This window comes from Rhinichthys klamathensis, unplaced genomic scaffold (genome assembly GCF_029890125.1).
Source record: "Rhinichthys klamathensis goyatoka isolate OS25496 unplaced genomic scaffold, OSU_Roscu_1.1 h1tg000657l_1, whole genome shotgun sequence".
Lineage (NCBI taxonomy): Eukaryota > Metazoa > Chordata > Actinopteri > Cypriniformes > Leuciscidae > Rhinichthys > Rhinichthys klamathensis.
In genome coordinates this window covers 547,012-566,442 of record NW_026607100.1, presented here as the reverse complement: position 1 = coordinate 566,442, position 19,431 = coordinate 547,012, and the positions used below count along the sequence as shown (strand labels likewise).

At 39.0% G+C, this 19,431-nt stretch overlaps 1 protein-coding gene across 1 annotated transcript in view; it reads left to right on the top strand.

The window, feature by feature from the left end:
* The first annotated feature begins 7,612 nt into the window (after positions 1-7,612).
* pcp4b (Purkinje cell protein 4b) overlaps positions 7,613-19,431 on the top strand; it is a 32,317-nt gene continuing 20,498 nt past the window's right edge. Inside the window, exon 1 of the mRNA XM_056241641.1 lies at positions 7,613-7,766. Within this exon, the coding sequence (XP_056097616.1) occupies positions 7,758-7,766 (9 nt within the window). The 5' untranslated portion in view covers positions 7,613-7,757. The remainder of the gene's footprint in view (positions 7,767-19,431) is intronic.

Below are 19,431 nucleotides of genomic sequence, written 5' to 3'. Positions count from 1 at the left end.
CGGTTCCCCCACCGCCGCGTCTCGTAGACGGGGAACCAACGTATTCGGTAAATCAATCGTATTCTGGACTCGAGAAGGAGGGGACGCAGATTTCAATACCTGGTGGACTGGGAAGGTTACGGTCCGGAGGAGAGAAGTTGGGTACCTGCTAGAGACATCCTGGATCACTCTCTGATCGATGATTACAGGTAAGGCGTCCTGGGGACGCCAGGAGTCGTCCCTAGGGGAGGGGGTACTGTCACGTTTGATCTATTTACTTTCTCTCTCTCGTCTTGTGTGCTGTGTGTGTGTGTTTAGTGTGGGCGTGGTCACTGATCACTTCTGATCAGCAGCGCCAGCTGGTTTCACTTTGTATGTGGCTTTATATGCTCAGTAACTGGTGTCTCATGTTGTCAGATCATTGTTCGTCTCCGGTGTGTTCCTGTTCCTCGTGCCCCTGTGTATGAGTGGATTCCTGTTCTTCGTGTCTTCGTCGCTGGGTGGATTACCTGTCTTCGTGCTGTCGTTCCCGGTGTGGATTGTGTATTTCGTACGTGTTCTGGATTGTCTTCACGGGACTTCCATAGCAGTCACGAATACTCACCACGGGATCACCGAGCACCATCACAGAGGATATCACCAGCACCTGCATCGTCTGCTCACCTGGGTCCCTGCGCCACTGTTCCATCTGTGTTGTGCCGTCTCGACCCTCGTAGTGTCTGTCTGACCAACCTGTGATTATTCTCTGAATAAAGCGTTATTTGCAATTGCATCCAGTGTCGTTCTGATATGTCACATACTACCTGCAACTTCAAGGGTTAGTTCACCCCAAAATGAAAACTCTGTCAGTAATTACTCACCCTGATGTTGTTCCAACCCCGTAAGACTTTCGTTCATCTTCGGAACACAAATTAAGATATTTTTGATTAAATCTGAGAGCTGTCTCACTCCTCCATAGGCTTCTTAAGGGATTGAAACTTGCCAGCCCAGAAAAGTTAAAGACATCGTTAAAATAGTCCAAGTGACAACAGTGGCTCGATCTTTAAGTTTATCAAGCGACGAGAATACTTTTTGTGTGCAAAAAAACTAACAAAAATTACGACTTTATTTAACTATTCATTTCCTTCTCTGTGGGCCTCGAGATTTCACGTAGTGTCACAGCGCAGCGCTTCTGTGTTGCACGTCACATGCAGGCTCACTATTGGACGACGCTGGTCATGTGTGTGATGCGTGTGACGTACAACACAGAAGCGCTGCGCTGTTACACTACGTGAACTCACTCGAGGCCCACAGAGAAGGAAATGAATAGTTGAATAAAGTCGTTATTTTTGTTTGTTTTGCGCACAAAAAGTATTCTCGTCGCTTGATAAACTTAAGATTGAGCCACTGTAGTCACTCTGACTATTTTAAGGATGTCTTTCATAACTTTTGGGCCGGCCAGTTTCGATCCCTTAAGAAGCCTATGGAGGAGTGATCCAGCTCTCAGATTTAATAAAAAATATCTTAATTTGTGTTCCGAAGATGAACGAAAGTCTTACGGGGTTGGAACAACATGAGGGTGAGTAATTACTGACAGAATTTTCATTTTGGGGTGAACTATCCCTTTAAAGGAATAGTCAAAGTTTTCTCGTCCGCTTGTCTGAAGTATGAAATCATTGGTTACCCGTAAGCCAATCACATAACGTTTGGTTATGACGTGCGTTATTCGCCAGCTCAGCCGCATCGAACTTCCACTGTAAACACATGTCTGATGCGAAAACGAAACCATTGAGCGAAATACTGGAGTGAACATGGCTGACCGAGTTTTGCTGCCTCCTTAACCTGATCCTCCATGAGTGCAACCAAGGGGGACACAATCACAACTATCGCCTTGCCGGCCTTTGGCCTGCCCAGTTTCTCGCTGACGATCGGTAAAATTGATAAATTAAACTCTTCCCAAAACCTGTCGGGAGTAGGGCCACGACATCACCTCCATTCAAAATGTTTAACAAACACTCTTCTTGTTCGGCCTTCGGTTTGGAAATGCCGGGAATATTCTCCACAACAGAGCGAATTGCATCCCGTGTCTCCATATCCGCGGCCGTTTTCGATTTCCCCAATCTTAAACTCGGCGCTTAGCGTCTACGTCACAGCTCTCAGCCCACCCTCTGTTCGTTGATTGGCCGGCTGTTTTCAGGCCAGAGGAAAACTGAGAGACATGTCGATGTCTCAGACTGAGTACAGAAGCGAACTGAAATAGAGCGGAAGTACGAAGTCTGACGTAGTCAGGCTACTATTATGGCATTTCAATTACAAATTTGGATGCAAGGATGAATCATTCACAATAAGACCAATAACATGCATTTAGAAAACTTCATGCCGCAAGGCCGCAAAAGCATAAAAGTGTCATATTTGAGGTCCATAAGATGCTTTATATTCTTCTAATGCTATATGAATTTAAGCTGCCATTTACTGGAAATCTTGACATTCTAGCTCACCGTGGCAAGTTCATGAGAAAAGTGGTTGAGAGGGAATCACTGACTTGATGCATTGTCACAGCCTAATAGCTCACTTTAGGGGATGATTGTTAGAAAATAATGACTTGCTTCAAGAAATATTGCACATGAGTTGAATGGACCACTTTTATGATCATTTTAAAGGTCCAATAGGTGATCTGGGAAATCTTTAGCCTGCTAGCATTGAAAGCATATGATCCCACCCTCCCTGGAAATCGCCGTCCAAAGCTAGCCTCCTCCAAAACACTTGAACACACACAGACCAGAAGAGAGACAACCAGAGACAATGTTATTGGATCACATCATGTGTCATTCACCGATGAGAAAAATTTACATTACAGTGAGGGGAGAAACAGAAGCGCTTTTTATATATCTACTCCATCTATGTTTTTAACATCGGTCTGAATCAGATCTAGATGTAGTCTTTGAAAAAATGTTTTTTTTAAATAAAACTTTTGGTAACACTTTACTTGAAGGGGTGTGCATAAGACTGACATGACACCTTCATAATCATGACACATGCCATGAATATGAAGGAGGGTTTATGCATGTTTATGACAACTGTCATTAAGTGTCATTCGCTCAATTATGACATTTTTAATGGAAATATGACATTGTTTGAGATGTCTTTGTTATAACACTTTGACATAAACCAATACATCATAACCTGTCAGTGTATTTGTCATGACAACTGACATTACTAAGACAACACAACCTGTCATAAATATGTCATAAACATGACATAGCAGATTTATTATCAAACTTTAGAAAGCACTTAGCTTTATGGGTTAACATTACATTAAACTGTCATGTGGTTGGTTTTGACATTGGCTGTCATGAGACCATTATAACATTTTAATGACAAATTCAATTTGTACCACTATAGTTGAGGTCAAGAAAAATATTCATGACACAGTTATAATGGCCTCATGACAGCCAATGTCAAAACCAACCACATGACAGTTTAATGTAATGTTAACCCATAAAGCTAAGTGCTTTCTAAAGTTTGATAATAAATCTGCTATGTCATGTTTATAACATATTTATGACAGGTTGTGTTGTCTTAGTAATGTCAGTTGTCATGACAAAGACACTGACAGGTTTAGATGTATTGGTTTATGTCAAGGTGTCATAACAAAGACATATCAAACAATGTCATATTTGCATTAAAAATGTCATAATTGAGCGAATGACACTTAATGACAGTTGTCATAAACATGCATAAAACCTCCTTCATATTCATAACATGTGTCATGTGATTATGAAGGTGTAATGTCAGTCTTATGCACACCCCTTCAGGTAAAGTGTTACCAAACCTTTCCATATTCAAGTGTTGATAAAACAAAAGAATGCATAAAGCTAGAATCATTTTTTTTTTAAAGCAGAGGGTCTGTTCTTTCTTTTGATATATTGCATGTTTAGATATTCATACAACAAAATATTCTGGCGGCCATGAAACTTTTGTGAAAAAGGTAAAAAAAATGCTTTGGGTGGCTGGCAACTTTTTTAAAAAAATGCTGCCTGGCGGTGAAAGAATTAAAAGCCTCGGCCCCCTTTCATTGCATTTGCAACAAGTACAGTTTGTCAAAATGTATCCTTTTGTGTTCCACAGAACAACCTGAGGACGAGTAATCATGACAGAATTGTCATTTTGATAAAGTAATTCTTTAAGGCTAATGCCAGTCCATGCTTGTACTAAGCTAAGATGAAAATATCTCTAACCATGACAGGAACGATCATAGTGTACATAAATGTAAGACCATGCCATGTATAATACAAAATATAAAAATATTCTATTAAATAATATAAATATACTGATTAAAACATTAAAAGATGCAGGATATGCATTCTCTAAGCTGTATTTGTGCAGACACGGAGTGAACCTGAGACTCTCGTGTTACTGTAAGTGATCATCACAGTGTGGCTGTATTGCTCTGGGTCCAGATTTGCTGCAATTTAAAGAAGATAAAACTACTTTCAATTATGGGCTCCATATTAATGATCCAATTTGCATGAATTACATGGGGTTGCCAGGCATGTTTGGCTTATCTCTTTCTGCACTCTCTCCTACAGAATTAATAATGGGTAACCCTGGGCTCTCCCTACAGAGGAAAGATATTGGCTATCAATAGCTGAATCTGGGCGAGATATACTCTCTTCCGATAGAGACTTTGATCACTGGGTTTTGATGCCTGAGGCGTTGCAGAATTATCTGTTAGTTAATGAGATTATTTTGACGGGTTAACCAATGATGACTGCTAATAGATTTTTATTTTTATTTTACAACACTTATTTGGAAACCCAAACAGCATGCAACCAAGGAGTAGTGATATCAATACATGATTTTATGACATGGTAAGTATATATTTTCCCATCAAGTACATACTTTTTCTACCCAGATCTATGTTCTTTAATGTGCATGTTGAGTAAAAAAAAAATTAAAAAAAATTAAAAGGAAAATCATCATCATCATAATCATCTTCATTATAAAGAAAATTAAACCTTTTATTTATTTTTGAATCCAATTATTGTCAATGGTCATTCTCATTATTTCAATACCGACATTTTAAATGATGTTTTATAAACAAGGTTCGGGAGGAGCACGTTCAAATAAATCATTCCAATCAACTCGTCACCAAACTATTACATGTCTACCCTATCAGCACGAGAGGAAGCATATATAAATATCCACTGTCAACTCACCTAACATTCCTTGACAGTTTCAGCATCCCTCCACCACCCCGACTCCTCACTCCTGGCTCATTCTTCCACAGTCAGGAACGGGGGAGTACTATGGGTTTGGGCCGCATACCGAGCCCGGAGCCCTCTCCTCGGACAGCACGCCAAATATGCATTTATTCTATCTGACTTATTTGTAAGTGTGAACTAGTGAACTGTATTACCAAATACTGCCATGATCTTTGAATACTTTGTTGTTAAAAAACGTTTTTTTTTTTTTGAGGAAGGAAATATTTTCGTGCATGTCTCTTTAAATGCAAATAAGTTTCTGCTCTCCACCCCGTTTTCCAGAAGAGGGTGAGGCCTTTACAACTCGAGCCTCCTATACGCTGCCAAAAACGAAAACATCTGTTTGCTCTTGATTATCATCTTTATCGCGGTCATGCTCACCTGACATTGCAGTTCTTCATCATCATGAAAGTTTATTATCTGCATGCATTTTAAAGCCATATAAACTTCTGATATATGGTTTTCTGAGCGAACACATGCAAAGCACGCGCACAGAAAGCTGGATGTCAGACAGCGCATCCCGTATTAAACTAAGTTCTCTTTCACGTCTTATTGCGCTAAAAACTATCAAATACACACAAGTTTATGTAAAAAACACACAAAGTTCACATAAACACAGTCGGTTATGTCTGTGAACGTAAACAGCAAGTAAAGAAATCGCATGTGTATTAGATCTTTGTATTAAAGTGAAAGCAGCGTAATATACTATTATGCTATATGCTATATTAATAGCATATAGCATGCGCATGCTATATGCTATTAATCAACAACAGAAAAACAGAAAATAACTCACTGCTCTTGATTTAATAACTTTAGTCGCTTTAATAAGAAGAAATTTCTCACTTGAATGCTGCTTTTAAATGCTCTGGCGAGGAGATGAACATGAAGGACTGTGTACAGCTATCCTAATAGGGCGGAGTCTGTCAGCAGTTGTGGGCGGGGTCTAGGCATTTGTGATGTCACAACAGCTACAATCGGCTTGTTCTGAGACACTATTTATGATGAATGGGGATTAAAAAAAGAGGAATGGGTGGATTTTTACCATTATAGGGTGGCTGTGTACTCACACGGATTTTTTGTTCAAACACCATGTAAAAATTTTGCATAATAGGTCCCCTTTAATATTTATAAAACATACTTAATATTTAATATGCAAATATATTATGTCTTGTTTATTTTTTATTTTGGGATTATCCATACACAAACGATACATATACATACATGCTTATGCTTTCCTCTCATCAATATTACATTAGGAAGGGTCTCTCTGCCCTCACTGTGGAGATTTGATGTAAGTGGACAAGATCCTTCACTCATTCTGGAACACACAGCAATTAACAGCTTAAAGAATCCCCATTGTGCTCTAAGATACACTAACACACAAGGAATCAAAACATGAGATTACGTTGTCAAATATGAAGTAACGTCTAACAGAAGCTAGCCTGATTATGGAAGCCTGCTGGGGTTGAGGAGGGATCTCTCCTCATGTGGGAGCTTCTCTGCAGCATTTCCTCCGTGAACAGTGGATCTTCTGCAGCAGAGACGCTCATGTGATTAAAATCTGTTGCAGACACCAATGCAATGGGAATAGCTAGGCTTCTCCTGGTGCAGTGTTTATTCTCAGAGTAAACATCTGCAGAAATGCTCATAAGTCTGAAGGCTTTTGAACAGACTGAATACAGGAATTGAGGAGATAATTTTGAAGGGCACACATGAGTGGAATGGTAAATGGAGGGTAAACCGTTCATAATTATATCTGTGGATTTGCAGCAAAATACTGGTTTTAGTTAAATTATATATATTTATATACTGCTTGTATTCAACAAACTGGGTTGAATTACCTGACATCTATTACTGAACTAATCTAATGACACACGAAAACGAAATATTTAGATTAATATAATAAATAGACATGACGCAAATGTGAGAATAATAGCTAGCTTACAGAATACCAGAAGTGTATATTGTCATTTACTGTGGATCTACAGTGACCAAAAAATAATAATAATTTGTAAAGGAATACATACTGTAGCAACACAGCCTACTGTAAATAAAGAGAGATAATAGTAAAAAAAAAAAAAGCCATTGGAAATCTACTGTAATTTGTAACCAGCAGCAAAATGGCAACTACAACATAGCTCAACAATAAATAATTACTAATTTATCTGTTTCACAGATAAGCAGAATAAGCCATTTTCAAATCCTAGCATACAGAATATAATATAACATAATAAAATACAGTCACACGAATACAATCCTGGTGCTTTGTTTACCCTGGGCTGTCAGGCTCTGAAGCTGCGCTCGTGATGAGGACAGAGACGAAGCTCTTCATTACTGGAGGAATAAAAGAGGGATAGTAATATTTCAGAAGGAAGGGAGGAGATTTGCCGACGGCTCCTATTGGTTTAGTGCAACCGTGATGGCACTTGAGGTGACGGCTTCGTACTTTATAAAGCTCCCTCAGAGTGAGGAAACACTGTGAACTCCTTACAGCTGAAGTGGCGCTGAGGACAACCCGTGACATAACACTGAACCATGAGTGAGGTAAGTGCACCTCCAGCTTTACCGCGTACAGGCGACATTTAAACCTGCCATAAGAGCAGATTTTGATCATAAAATATGCATAATGGATTTACTCATATTGATTTCTTTTGAGCGCAGGAGTGTGTTGTGAATAATCGCTCAGCGCACTTTAATTCACTTTAGCTTTGCCGATAGAACTGTGTGTTTACTTGAATGAACTTGGCTGTTTCATTTGACGAAGACTTCTGAAGATGGTGCACTCACTGTACCATAACACATCATCACATTATAGGCTAATTAAATAAATGTCCATTTTCTGTATTTAAACTGCATCTATCTAAACATAAAGGCTACATTTATACACTACAGTGTTCGTAGACACGTTTTTATCTACACAAAGGCATTGGGTATTTCCACTGTCATTGCCCTGGAGAAGTGGCACAGTTCATTAAACACACAGTGACCTTTTGCAACACCATCACTCAATAGCAGTGCATGTTATCGCTGTGGGAGCCTGCCATTAAAAAGCACATTACAGGATAGTTAATGCCAGTTCAGCAAAGTCTGAACAGTAACCGAATAATGAAGCACTAACCAAATCATCAGGAGCAAAACATGGAACATGCAGAACATCAAACATTGTTTTTGACAGACAGATTTCGTAATTAATAAATTAATTCATTTATAAAATGTTTAATTCATGCGATAGCTTGCCCCAATGTGACATTTATAAAAAAGTACACAGCCCGACCTTTTATTGAAATACAGTTGAGCCTTAATTGCCTTAGTAATGTAGGATATGCCACTGTGGTTTTACGATGCAAGAGTTTATAATATTGTCACAAAAATATGACAGTCGTGGAATTTTTGTTGCATTTCTTGAAACATTTGTTCTCTAGATATTTGAAACCAAAATGTGCAAGACTTTTGACTCAAAACCTTATAAATACCAATATTGAGTCTCCCAATTATAGAATAGCAGAACAAGATTAACTAACCTGTGTTAATTTTTTGATGATCTGTTTAATTTGACGGTTAAATGCATTCTCTTGCCGCATACTAGTGGATCGCAGGTCTGTTGGAAACATAATGCTAAATGCGAATAATAAAATCGTGCATAGGCTGGGTTTATTTGGATACAAAACTATCACTTTTAATGTGTAATTTTGTATGTTTGGGTTTAGCCTATAGTTCCTGGTAATATTTCGGTAACTTTGTACGATAAACAAAACACCACTTGTGTCCAATGTAAAATCTAAGCCCTGAAGCAAAGTTTCTACAATTTCTACAAAAGTTTCTTTCTATTTCTACAAATAATGTTATTCTGTTGGCAAACCCTGGGCTGTTTCACTAGGAAAGGCTTTTTCCATCTTAGAATATCTGCTGGATTACCTTCTTCTGGACTTTTGCTTTGGATATTAGATTTTCATATTAGAAGGGCTGACAGCAGGTGTGTCTGTGCTTGTTGTGTTTGGTACAGGTCAGGATAATCTTAGAGATTTTCTTACAGTAAATAGTTGCTAAATTTCCAGAGAGGAAGTGCTAATTAACTTCAAAGTCGTCTAGAAGCGGTGCTGTTGTGGCGTCTCTCTCCAGCGACATGAGCTATAGGTGTGTGTGTGTGTGTGTGTGTTTCCTTGTCATTATTTTCTGTGGCCTGCAGTGCTTTTGAACATGATGTGCCAGATGTAACAGAGAGGGATGCTAATTATGAGAGAGGAAATTAGCATAATCTCAGCCCTGATTTAAGCAGTCAGGTCATTACCATGCGTTCAGTTTGCTTCAAAGTATTAGAGCGTTTAATATCTAAAGAAAAAGACCAATTACTGCGAGAGCTGTGATCAAACACCATATGCCACATCTCTGCGGCTTCTTCTCTTTTATTCTGTATTTTCTTGTAGGAAATTTGGTAGTGAAAAGATATTTCTATCCAGATATTTGTTGTAATAACGTTTCTCACTCGGCCCTGCACAGAACGCCTCTGGCTTTAAAAGGAATGTGAAATCTGAAATCATAATCTTTTTACTTTATCAATACATAGAACATTATTTAATTTAACAAATAAAGTAATTCTGTAATGAAAATGTAATAACTCGCACCAACTCCGCCACTATTCCCTTTTCAGGCTGTTGTGGGAGTGCGGAAAATAATATTAACCGATAAGTAAACAGCTATTAAGGCATTGTTTTAATTTACTATTTTAGATAATGTGGCCTTTGTAAACTGACTATATTTAACAAAAATGGTTTACAGATTAATTTAAAGTCAGGTGATGTAATTAGACTAGACAAAGGTTAATGTAATTAGGATTACAACAATGATAGCAAATAGCAAATTATGACTTTCATTAAAAAAGACTCATTCATTTATAATAATTTGCTTTATTAGTGAAATAGCAGAAATGCTACAAATAATTAATGACTGTACAAAATGATCTGAATTTAATGGTAAAAGACTGTAAAATGCTATGGTAAAAACCTGCTAATTGGTTAACAGTAAGTTCCCTTACAATATTCTGTGAAAAACTGTAATAGATCTAATGGGACAATTTTACAGTAAAATACTGCTAAATGTACAGTTTTTGGAAGAACGGGTCATCTTATCTGGTTTACAGTGTAAAAACCATAAATTGACATTCCCAGAATTCCCTGTGTGACAGCTCACATGTGATGTTTTTAATTTAAATAATTATGTTTCGTCTTTTAAATAATTATGTCAAGTCTTTTGTTATCAGTTATGAACATTAGGGTTTCATGTTAATAAATTAATGCTAATTGCATTATTTTAGTGTCATGCATGTTACCATTATGTTACCACATTATTTTTTAGAGTAAAATGTTAGCAAAATTTACTGTTTTTTTAATTGTAAATGTAATAGATTTTTGTATTTATTATATTTTTATATTATGTACAGCACACATACAAAAAGTTAGCATCAATCAATGGTAGTTAATAAAAAGTAATAGAATTGTATTGAAATATGCAAAACCTATTTCCGTTTTTAAGTCATTTAATCCAAAATCAATGAAATTTTGCTTCACAGTTAATTATTTTTTAATTCTGTTTTTCTGTCCACGTTGTTTGAGTTGTGGCACTAGGGCCGTGTGAATGTACTCATCACTTTAACAGAGCATGCAGAGCACACATTGGGGATAGATCAAGAGCCACACGACACATTTAATCTGATTCTGACAACTCTTGAAAAACTGCCCACATTACTCAATTCAAAATGGTCTCCTCGTCTCTCGTCTAATTCATCTCTGACCTCTCCACACAACACTTCCCTCACACTGGATTGCTCCATGACACTCAAAAGGCCTACTACATTTCTCCAAGCAACACGATTGTCTGGACTGTCGGGAATCTGATTGGACGTGTGTTGCCATGACCAAGAACGAGCTGCAGCATCCGAGCTCCCCGCGTTTGCCACCAACTTTCTTTGCCCCCTGCAACTGTCGGATGTGATTTTCCGTAAACAGAAGCTGTTTTCGTTCTGCTCGTTTGTTAGTGAACAGGAAGTCAGCTTTCATATTCGATTTGACAAGCATCTGTGCACTTAATGACACTTGTGACATTAACCTAAGATGTGAGTAATGGGACTAAAAGGAGGTGAAATAATACCCGAAAAAGTTAGTAGTCACAAAATTAACTGATGAGTGCTGCCAAAACCCTCTAAGGCAGTGGTTCTCAACACGGGGGGCCCGAGAGATCGGAAGAGGGGGGGCGCAAATTGTTTTCAAGAAAAAAACACAGACAGGGCATCATTTGGGTACTTGGTGTATTTAATTGCTTTTCAAGTAGAATGTACATAAATGAAGAAAAAAACCCGCTCTACTGAAGGACTCAAACAATTCGACTGTTATTTCAGGCTATGTTTACACGGAAACGATCTGAAGAGAAAACGCAAAAGTGGCGTTGCGTTATCACTTTTTATTCTGCGTTTAGACGAGCGTTATGGTTGGGAAATCCGCGTGCATATGGTGACGCAAAAGTGTGTGAAATTCGATGTAGTATGCACTCCAGGCATCTAGGTGGCAATGTGAAGCACTGCCACACAACAACACCAATATCTTAGAATATTTTGTACAACTGCTGAAAAGACTCTTGTATGTTTTTCAGAGCTGCTAGGGCAACTGGAAGGTCCGACGTATGGAAATAATCTGACATGTTGGTTGTTATTTTCCTGTACTGGCGCATGCATGTGATGTAAACGCGTACGCGACGAGAGCCACCGTGAGCAGATTTTACCGTTTAGACGGGAACGCGACGGTGGAGCGTTTTTAAGATTTCCACTCTGGAGGGTGGTTTCACTTTTTTGCGTTTTTAAGCCCCCAAAACGCCGTTGCCGTGTAAACGAAAGGCACATCCGATAAAATATTTTTACGTTTTCACCCGGAATCGTTCTCGTGTAAACGGGGCCTCAGTGAGGATTTCAGTTCATTTGCTTGGGTCAGAGATCCCTTCAGTTGCCCAGGAAAAGACCTTTCAGGTGACATGGAGGAGCAGTTAGTCGAATTAAAGAGCGACACCAGATTGCGACACCTCTAAAGCTCTTGCTCTCTGCTTTCGTTGTGGTTGAGTGTGATGACTGAATATCTGCAGTTGCCTGATGCCGCCATCAAATTACTTCTTCCATTTGCCTCAACTCATCTGTGCAAGGCTGGGTTTTCAAAATTGACTGCCTTGTAAACCAAGTACCAAAATCGGCTCCAGGGGGAGAATGACATGGTTTGCGCTGTCAAACAATTAACCGCGAATTGCATATCTTTGTAAAATGAAGCAAGCGCAGGTTTCCCACTGATTGATTTAACAATTTCATGGCTAATGAGATGCGCTATTTGTCCCAATTCACATAATTTAAATGCAAATGTTTTTAGAAATCTATCTTAGCTGATGGATAGTTGGGGCGTGCCACATGATAGGGTAGGCTTGGGGGGCTTTAGTTTGAGAACCCGCTCTAAGGCATGGACTCCACAAGACCCCTGAAGGTGTGCTGTGGTCTCTGGCACCAAGACGTCAGCAGCAGATCCTTCAAGTCCTGTAGGTTGCAAGGTGGAGCCGCCGTGGATCGAACTTGTTTGTCCAGCACATCCCACAGATGCTCAATTGGATTGAGGGGAATTTGGAGGCCAAGGCAATACCTCGAACTCTTCATCATGTTCCTCAAACCCTTCCTGAACAATGTGTACAGTGTGAGGCCACTTCCACCAGGGAACACCACTGTCATGCAGGGGTGTACCTGGTCTGCAACACTGTTTAGGTAGGTGGCACGTGTCAAATTGACGTCCACATGAATGGCTGGACCCAGTGTTTCCCAGCAGAACCTTGTCCAGACCGTCACACTCTCTCCACCGTCTGACAGTGCATCCTGGTGCCTTCACTTCCCCAGGTTAACGGCGCACATGTACACATCTGTCCTCGTGATGTAAAAGAAAACAGGACTTATTGGACCAGGCAACTTTCTTCCACTGCTCCAGGGTCCAGATCCGATGCTCGCGTGCCCATTGTGGGCGCTTTCAAAGGTGGGCACTGTGTTTTGTGACACAATCCTCCCATAACCATAATTAAAATTTTGTGTGACTTGTGCCTTAGAAGGCCTTCTGTTGCCTCGGACCAGACTGGATAGCATTCGTTGCCCTCGTGCATCGATGGGCCTTAGACCCCTAACACCCTGTCGCCGGTTTGTGTTTGTCTCTCCTCAGACCACTGTTGGTAAATTTGTTGGCTTTGCTGTTTCAGAGATACTCTGACCCAGTCGCCTTGCCATAACAATTTGGCATTTGGCCCTTGTCAAAGTCATACTTAGTCAGATCTTTATTCCTGCCCATTTCTCCTGCATCCAACATGTTGATTATGAGAACTGATTGTTTGCTTACCATCTAATCTACCCAGACCGTAATATGTGGCCTTGTAAGGAGATGATCAACGATATTCGCGTCATCTGTGATTGCTTATAATGTTTTGGCTCAGTGTATATTATTCTAGATATTAGATATTACAGAATCTGAAGTGACATCAAAACATTTACATAAAGAAATTTAGATTTTGACATGACTTGTTTTCTGTAATGTCACTGGCATGAAGCAAACAAAAACAATGGCTTAGAGACTAGTGATGTTTGATTCTTGAATGAATCATTATTTTAACCAGTCAAGCAGCTTCACAGAATCGCACTGAATTGAACTTTATTTTCAGGTTGATGATGCAAGACATGCATCCAAAGTAGCATCCATGATTTTTGCGCAGCACAGAACCCGACAGGTTATAGAACCGAAGAACTGGTTCAAAATGAACAAATAAAATAAAACGAAATAAGAAATGAATAAGCTGGTTCTAGCTGTCAAAGGTTTCCGAGGGTTCTGGTCATGCTAATTGGCTTGAAACATCTGGACTTATTGGCTTATTACACCTATTTTCAAAGGTAATGATCCAAAAACATAATCTATGAACTTAATCCAAGTCAACACAAAAAATAACCATAAACTATGAGCTTGACTAGACAATAAACAATGACCTGGCACATGGAACAACAGCGTAACATACAGTACTTCAATACTTCAAGACCCTGAAACATGGCAAACATGAGGGATTAAAAGGGGTTAAAAACTCAGTTCCTGAAGGGGAAACAGCTTCAAAATGAGTTTTGCTTCAACCCTAATTAAACGCCAGTGATGGATGCTTTCAAAACACGCTTCTTTGTGAAGCTTCAAAACCCTTATGAATCATTTGTTTCGAACCAGTGATTCAGAGCGTGTATCAAACTGCCAAAGTCACGTTTTTTCAGTAAACAAGGCTTTGTTATGTCATAACTTTCTAAATGTTTATAAGTTTCTATGATTTCTGTGAACCCATGAACCAGTATCCATGGCTGCGTCTGAAATCGCAAATACTCTCTTGAGTAGGTACTTATTTTGAATAATTATTTGCGAGTGCTAAAAAGTATGTTCTACATAGTATGATTGTGTGTAGTATGAATGTAATCTGGATGTTGTCATTATCACGTGACCTACCAGCATCAGTTGCGTCGCATCGCTGCCATTCACAAAACCTCACCCGTGGCATCATGGGATAGTAAAGTGTCCCATTGTATACTTCAGAATCTCATCGGAAGTAGTTGGTCATCCGGATACTTTTTACCTACTCTTTTATGAGTACTGTGATTTCAGACATACTTCTTTTGTCACATAGTTTTTTGCCTACTATATAGTAAGAAAGTATGCGATTTATGATCACGGGCTGTCATTATGACACAGCTGTTTTACGATTGGCCGGATTCATCGCATGACAACGATCACATGTTTTTTGTGTTTATGTTCATAAATCAGTGTTTTTATTAAAAGTAAAATCTCTTTTAATGTAATTATGATGTTATATTGTGTCATGTTTATCAACATGACACAATATAACATCATGTTTATCAACATAAAACTGATAAAAAATATAGACCCTACTTCAATGGTATTTAAATAGTATATGCTTATGTTGAACTTTATTCTTGTACAAACAGACCCTGTATTAAGCAGTACAGTCGAACGCATCTGATGAAAACATGACATGATGAGAAACAAGCAGAAAAAAAACACATGAACAAGACCATGATTATGAGGAATTTCAAAATAAAAGTCATGACTTGAAAAACATGAGCTGAAAATGTGAAAAATTAAACACGAACAAAAAGTTTTTAATAAAAGCATGAGATAATAATAGTATGAAATTTAAGTAAGATAATAAACACTAACGCTTCCTTTTACAGTACAGTACTTACGTGTACTTACAGTGTACTTACCTAGAAAGTACTGGCTAATATAAGGTAAGTACATGGGTTAGGGGTAGGTTTAGGGGTAGGTTCAGGGTTAGTACCAAGTTATTACCCAGTAATTATAATTACTATAATAAGTACCTAGTATGTACATGGGTAACAGGACTGTAAAAGGAAGTGTTACCTAAACAACAAATGGAACTGGAACATAAGACTATAAAAAGACACAAACAGGGGACCTTTGCTCCCTCATTTCAGAAGTCTATCTAATGCCACTGTAGTGAAGGCATGAAAAAGATTCACTTTTTGCCAGTTACAAGCTAAGATATCACTGTTGTGTTATTTTGGATATTTCCTCTTTTCTTAAATCTCCAAAGCATAAGCTGTTTCTTTGAACATTTGCAAATGAAGTAGCCTTACTGCAGGGCAAAGCCGCAGTCAATTTTTCGTTTGGCCGAAGGCATCAACACATCTGAATATTAAGAAGCTTAAGCAAACAGTTTTGTTATCCAAGCTGGATTATGTGAACTTTGCTGTATCATTCTTATAGCTCTGAATGTTTGGTGGTGCTTGCAAAGCCAAGTATTACTATAACAATTGCTCATACTGAGGCTTAGTGATTTGTACAAACCCTTAACCCTAAGTATTACAATTCCTGGACCATCTGTACTACGCACATGAATCCCAGACAGCAACATAGTGTCGGCCCAGGTCCGGGCCACATCTGGTACATGTGGATTCAATGCGCACCAGATATATTGCTGTCTGGGATGATGCTTCAAATCACGCGGCTTATTGAGGCTTATTGAGGAAAGATGTGCTATTACACTGGTATTGTAACCACATAGCAACACACAGTAACCACTCAGAAAACCTTTGCAGCCGAATATAGCAGCATCCTGGATACCACCTACAACAAGAAAATGTAAAAAAAAAAAAAAAAAAAAGTTCAGCTTGACTTGATTTTATGTCAAAGTGCAAACTTTCCCATGATTCCACTTTCACAGCTGCCATAACCAAATTAAAGATGTCTAAAGAACGAGAACCAAAGTGTATGTATTCACAGATCTGGTTCTATAATATTGTCATTTGCTATGCTTATTAGATTCTGCTTTCCATATTATAGCACGGTGACAGGAAGCAAATAAAAAAAGCTATGAATATTTGAATGGTCATTTACTTCAGGAAAAGGGTCATAAATCACACACACACACCCGCATTCACAATTTACAGGGTTGCATTGCAGACCGACAGGCTAAGTGTTGTTATAAGAATAAATTGCCCCTGTAATATGTTAGTTTTGGTTTGATTACTGAAGCATTTTTCATCAATTGCATCAGCTCTCAGCATTGGGTTTATAAGATTCCCTGCCAACTGTATTGCCTCTGTCTTTCACATGCAATGCAAATCTGTAAATTAAGTCGATAAAACAAACTGACAACTTTATTAAGCCCCTTTATGGTGAGAAGTGAATTGAGAGGCGATAGCAGAACATTTAGTGAATTGAACAATAAACTGGGTAGAAACACTATAAATAAATCTCACCTTACTAGGGACGGCATGCCAGCTTGATTGATTCAGACCGTTGTTTATAAGAAATGCTCTTGATGGTATGCTCTGTTTAATCCACATTACAAAATATGATTTCTTATTGTAATTACTTTACATGCTTTTCCACTTTGCTCCACTTCTAATGTTGGTCAGGTTTTTGCACACAAAAAAATCAGACCACTAGTATTACAATCATTGGGAGAAACTGTAACCCCCAAAATGGCCGCTCTAGTAAAGTAAGATAAGTAAAAGAGCCAATCGTCGAAGTCACCCATCTGGTCTTTACTTTCACATTGGCTGGGCCAAACATTATTTGAGGGTAAAAAACAATGTCAAACAATTCCATTAATATAAGATTTTATTGCTCATTTGAAATACTTTATTAAAATGCTAGTTTAGCTATTAGGCGTAACGTCTGAGGCTGAGACTAGGACACCACATACTGGGACTTTCCCCTGAAAACATGGACACCTGGTCACCCTATTATGTGTTAATGTTGATAAGTAGGTACCTATTGTTACATTTCAAAACTGACTACATTAAAGAAAGGTGATGCTGTTTTAAGTTAGTTGACTGTGTCAAAGGAGACGTTTCTGTAATGTAAGACGGGGGATCTGGTGACAGCAGGAGCGAGGCATTGAGGAAGTGAAACGCTCCCTTGCGGTTTCGGCTACGGCTCACCTGACAGACTGCTCAAAAATCACCCCACCTGTGACAGCTGATATCTGTCACTTCATCTGTCAGGAGATCTCGTTCATCTTAAACTTAAACATTGCTTCAGTGCCCCGAGAACTCAAGAGCTCAGTGGATGATTTCCCTCTCAATCTGTTGTTTTTATCACTAAAAAACTTGCAGAACAGTCTAGGTATGTTGTAGCCTGGATGCCAGCCCGAACCCCGCCCACAACATTTTTTGGTCGGGAAGTTCGGTCTGGACTCGCTCCATTGAGGAGTAATTATGATCGGTTCAGAATTAGTCGGGCCAATCAAATTGCCAGGGCGGGCTTTATACGATGATGGACAGATGATCTGCAGTTACGTAATCATCACGTTATCAAAGAGCGCTTGGGTTGAACTGGTTTCCCTCAGAGATGACTGCAGCTGGAGAACTGAGATGTATAGATTCCGCTATCGCGTCTGTTGTAAAAGAAATCGACAGCGCATTCATTTTAAAAGACGAACAGAGAACTGCATTCAAGGCATTTGTCGATCGGAAAGACGTGTTTGCCGTCCTTCCCACGGGTTGACAATTTGCGTAGCTCATAAACACTTACTGCTTTGCTCTGATTGGTTGTAGGTCTATCCAATTGAGTGCAGAGTGTGTTTTTTTCCCTGGTTTGGTTAAGACACGCCTCATAATCAAAGCCCTATGGAGCAGCATCAGACTCACATTCTGACTAGAAAATGAGTATGACGAAGTCAGGCTAGGTATGTTGCAAAACCAACACATTTTCATCCTTTGGCGTCATATAGGTGACGCCATATGACATTTCGTCGAAATCTTACGCACATGGCATCCTTTAGCATCAATATAACACGCACTGTTATGGGTAGGTTTAGGTCTGGGGTCGGGTTATGGTTACGGTTATGACACCTTGGGTTCTGCGTCTCATATTGACGCTAAAGGATGCCATGTGCGTCGGATTTCAACGAAATGTCAAAAGCGTCACATGTATGACGCCTTGGGATGAGAACGGGCTGGCAAAACCTACTGAGTTGGCCTGCTGTCTACAGAGCACACCTTCCTCTCATGTAACCGTCATGGACCAGTGGCAGTTTGAAGGTGTTTAACACTCGTTGAGAAGTTTTCGGTGAACTTTTCGTTTTGGCCAGACCTAGTTGTAAATGTCGTTAGACCCGTTCATTATTCGATCGATCTTGAATTATATGAGGACATTTATGGGTCACTTCACCTCTGAGCACCAGGTTGCTAAACACCAAATCCTGTATGAAAGAGGAACAGATGTTATATGAGTGTCTTAAAAAATTTTCAGACCATCAATTTTTTTAAGAATATACTACAACTCTAGGCTGGACTGAGAACAAAGTGTCAAAGGAGGCACTAGATCTTCAAAAATGTTGTTTATCTACCTTAGTAGGTCAAAATAAATGTTAAATGTCCTTTTTTTTAGCATATCTTTGCATGCATGTATATATACGACCATTTTACCAAAACATAAGGACTGTTTGACTGTTTGGCCATATCAGCAACTGCACCAAAATGCAAAATTTTGCTCAGTTAGGGCCTCTGGATAAAACTTATTTTTCCCTCCTAAAACATGAGCTCAATATTCTTGCTATATCATACTATATGAGCCATAAAAGCCTGTTGTATCAAATACAATACTCAACAAAAAACACATTTTAAAATATCATG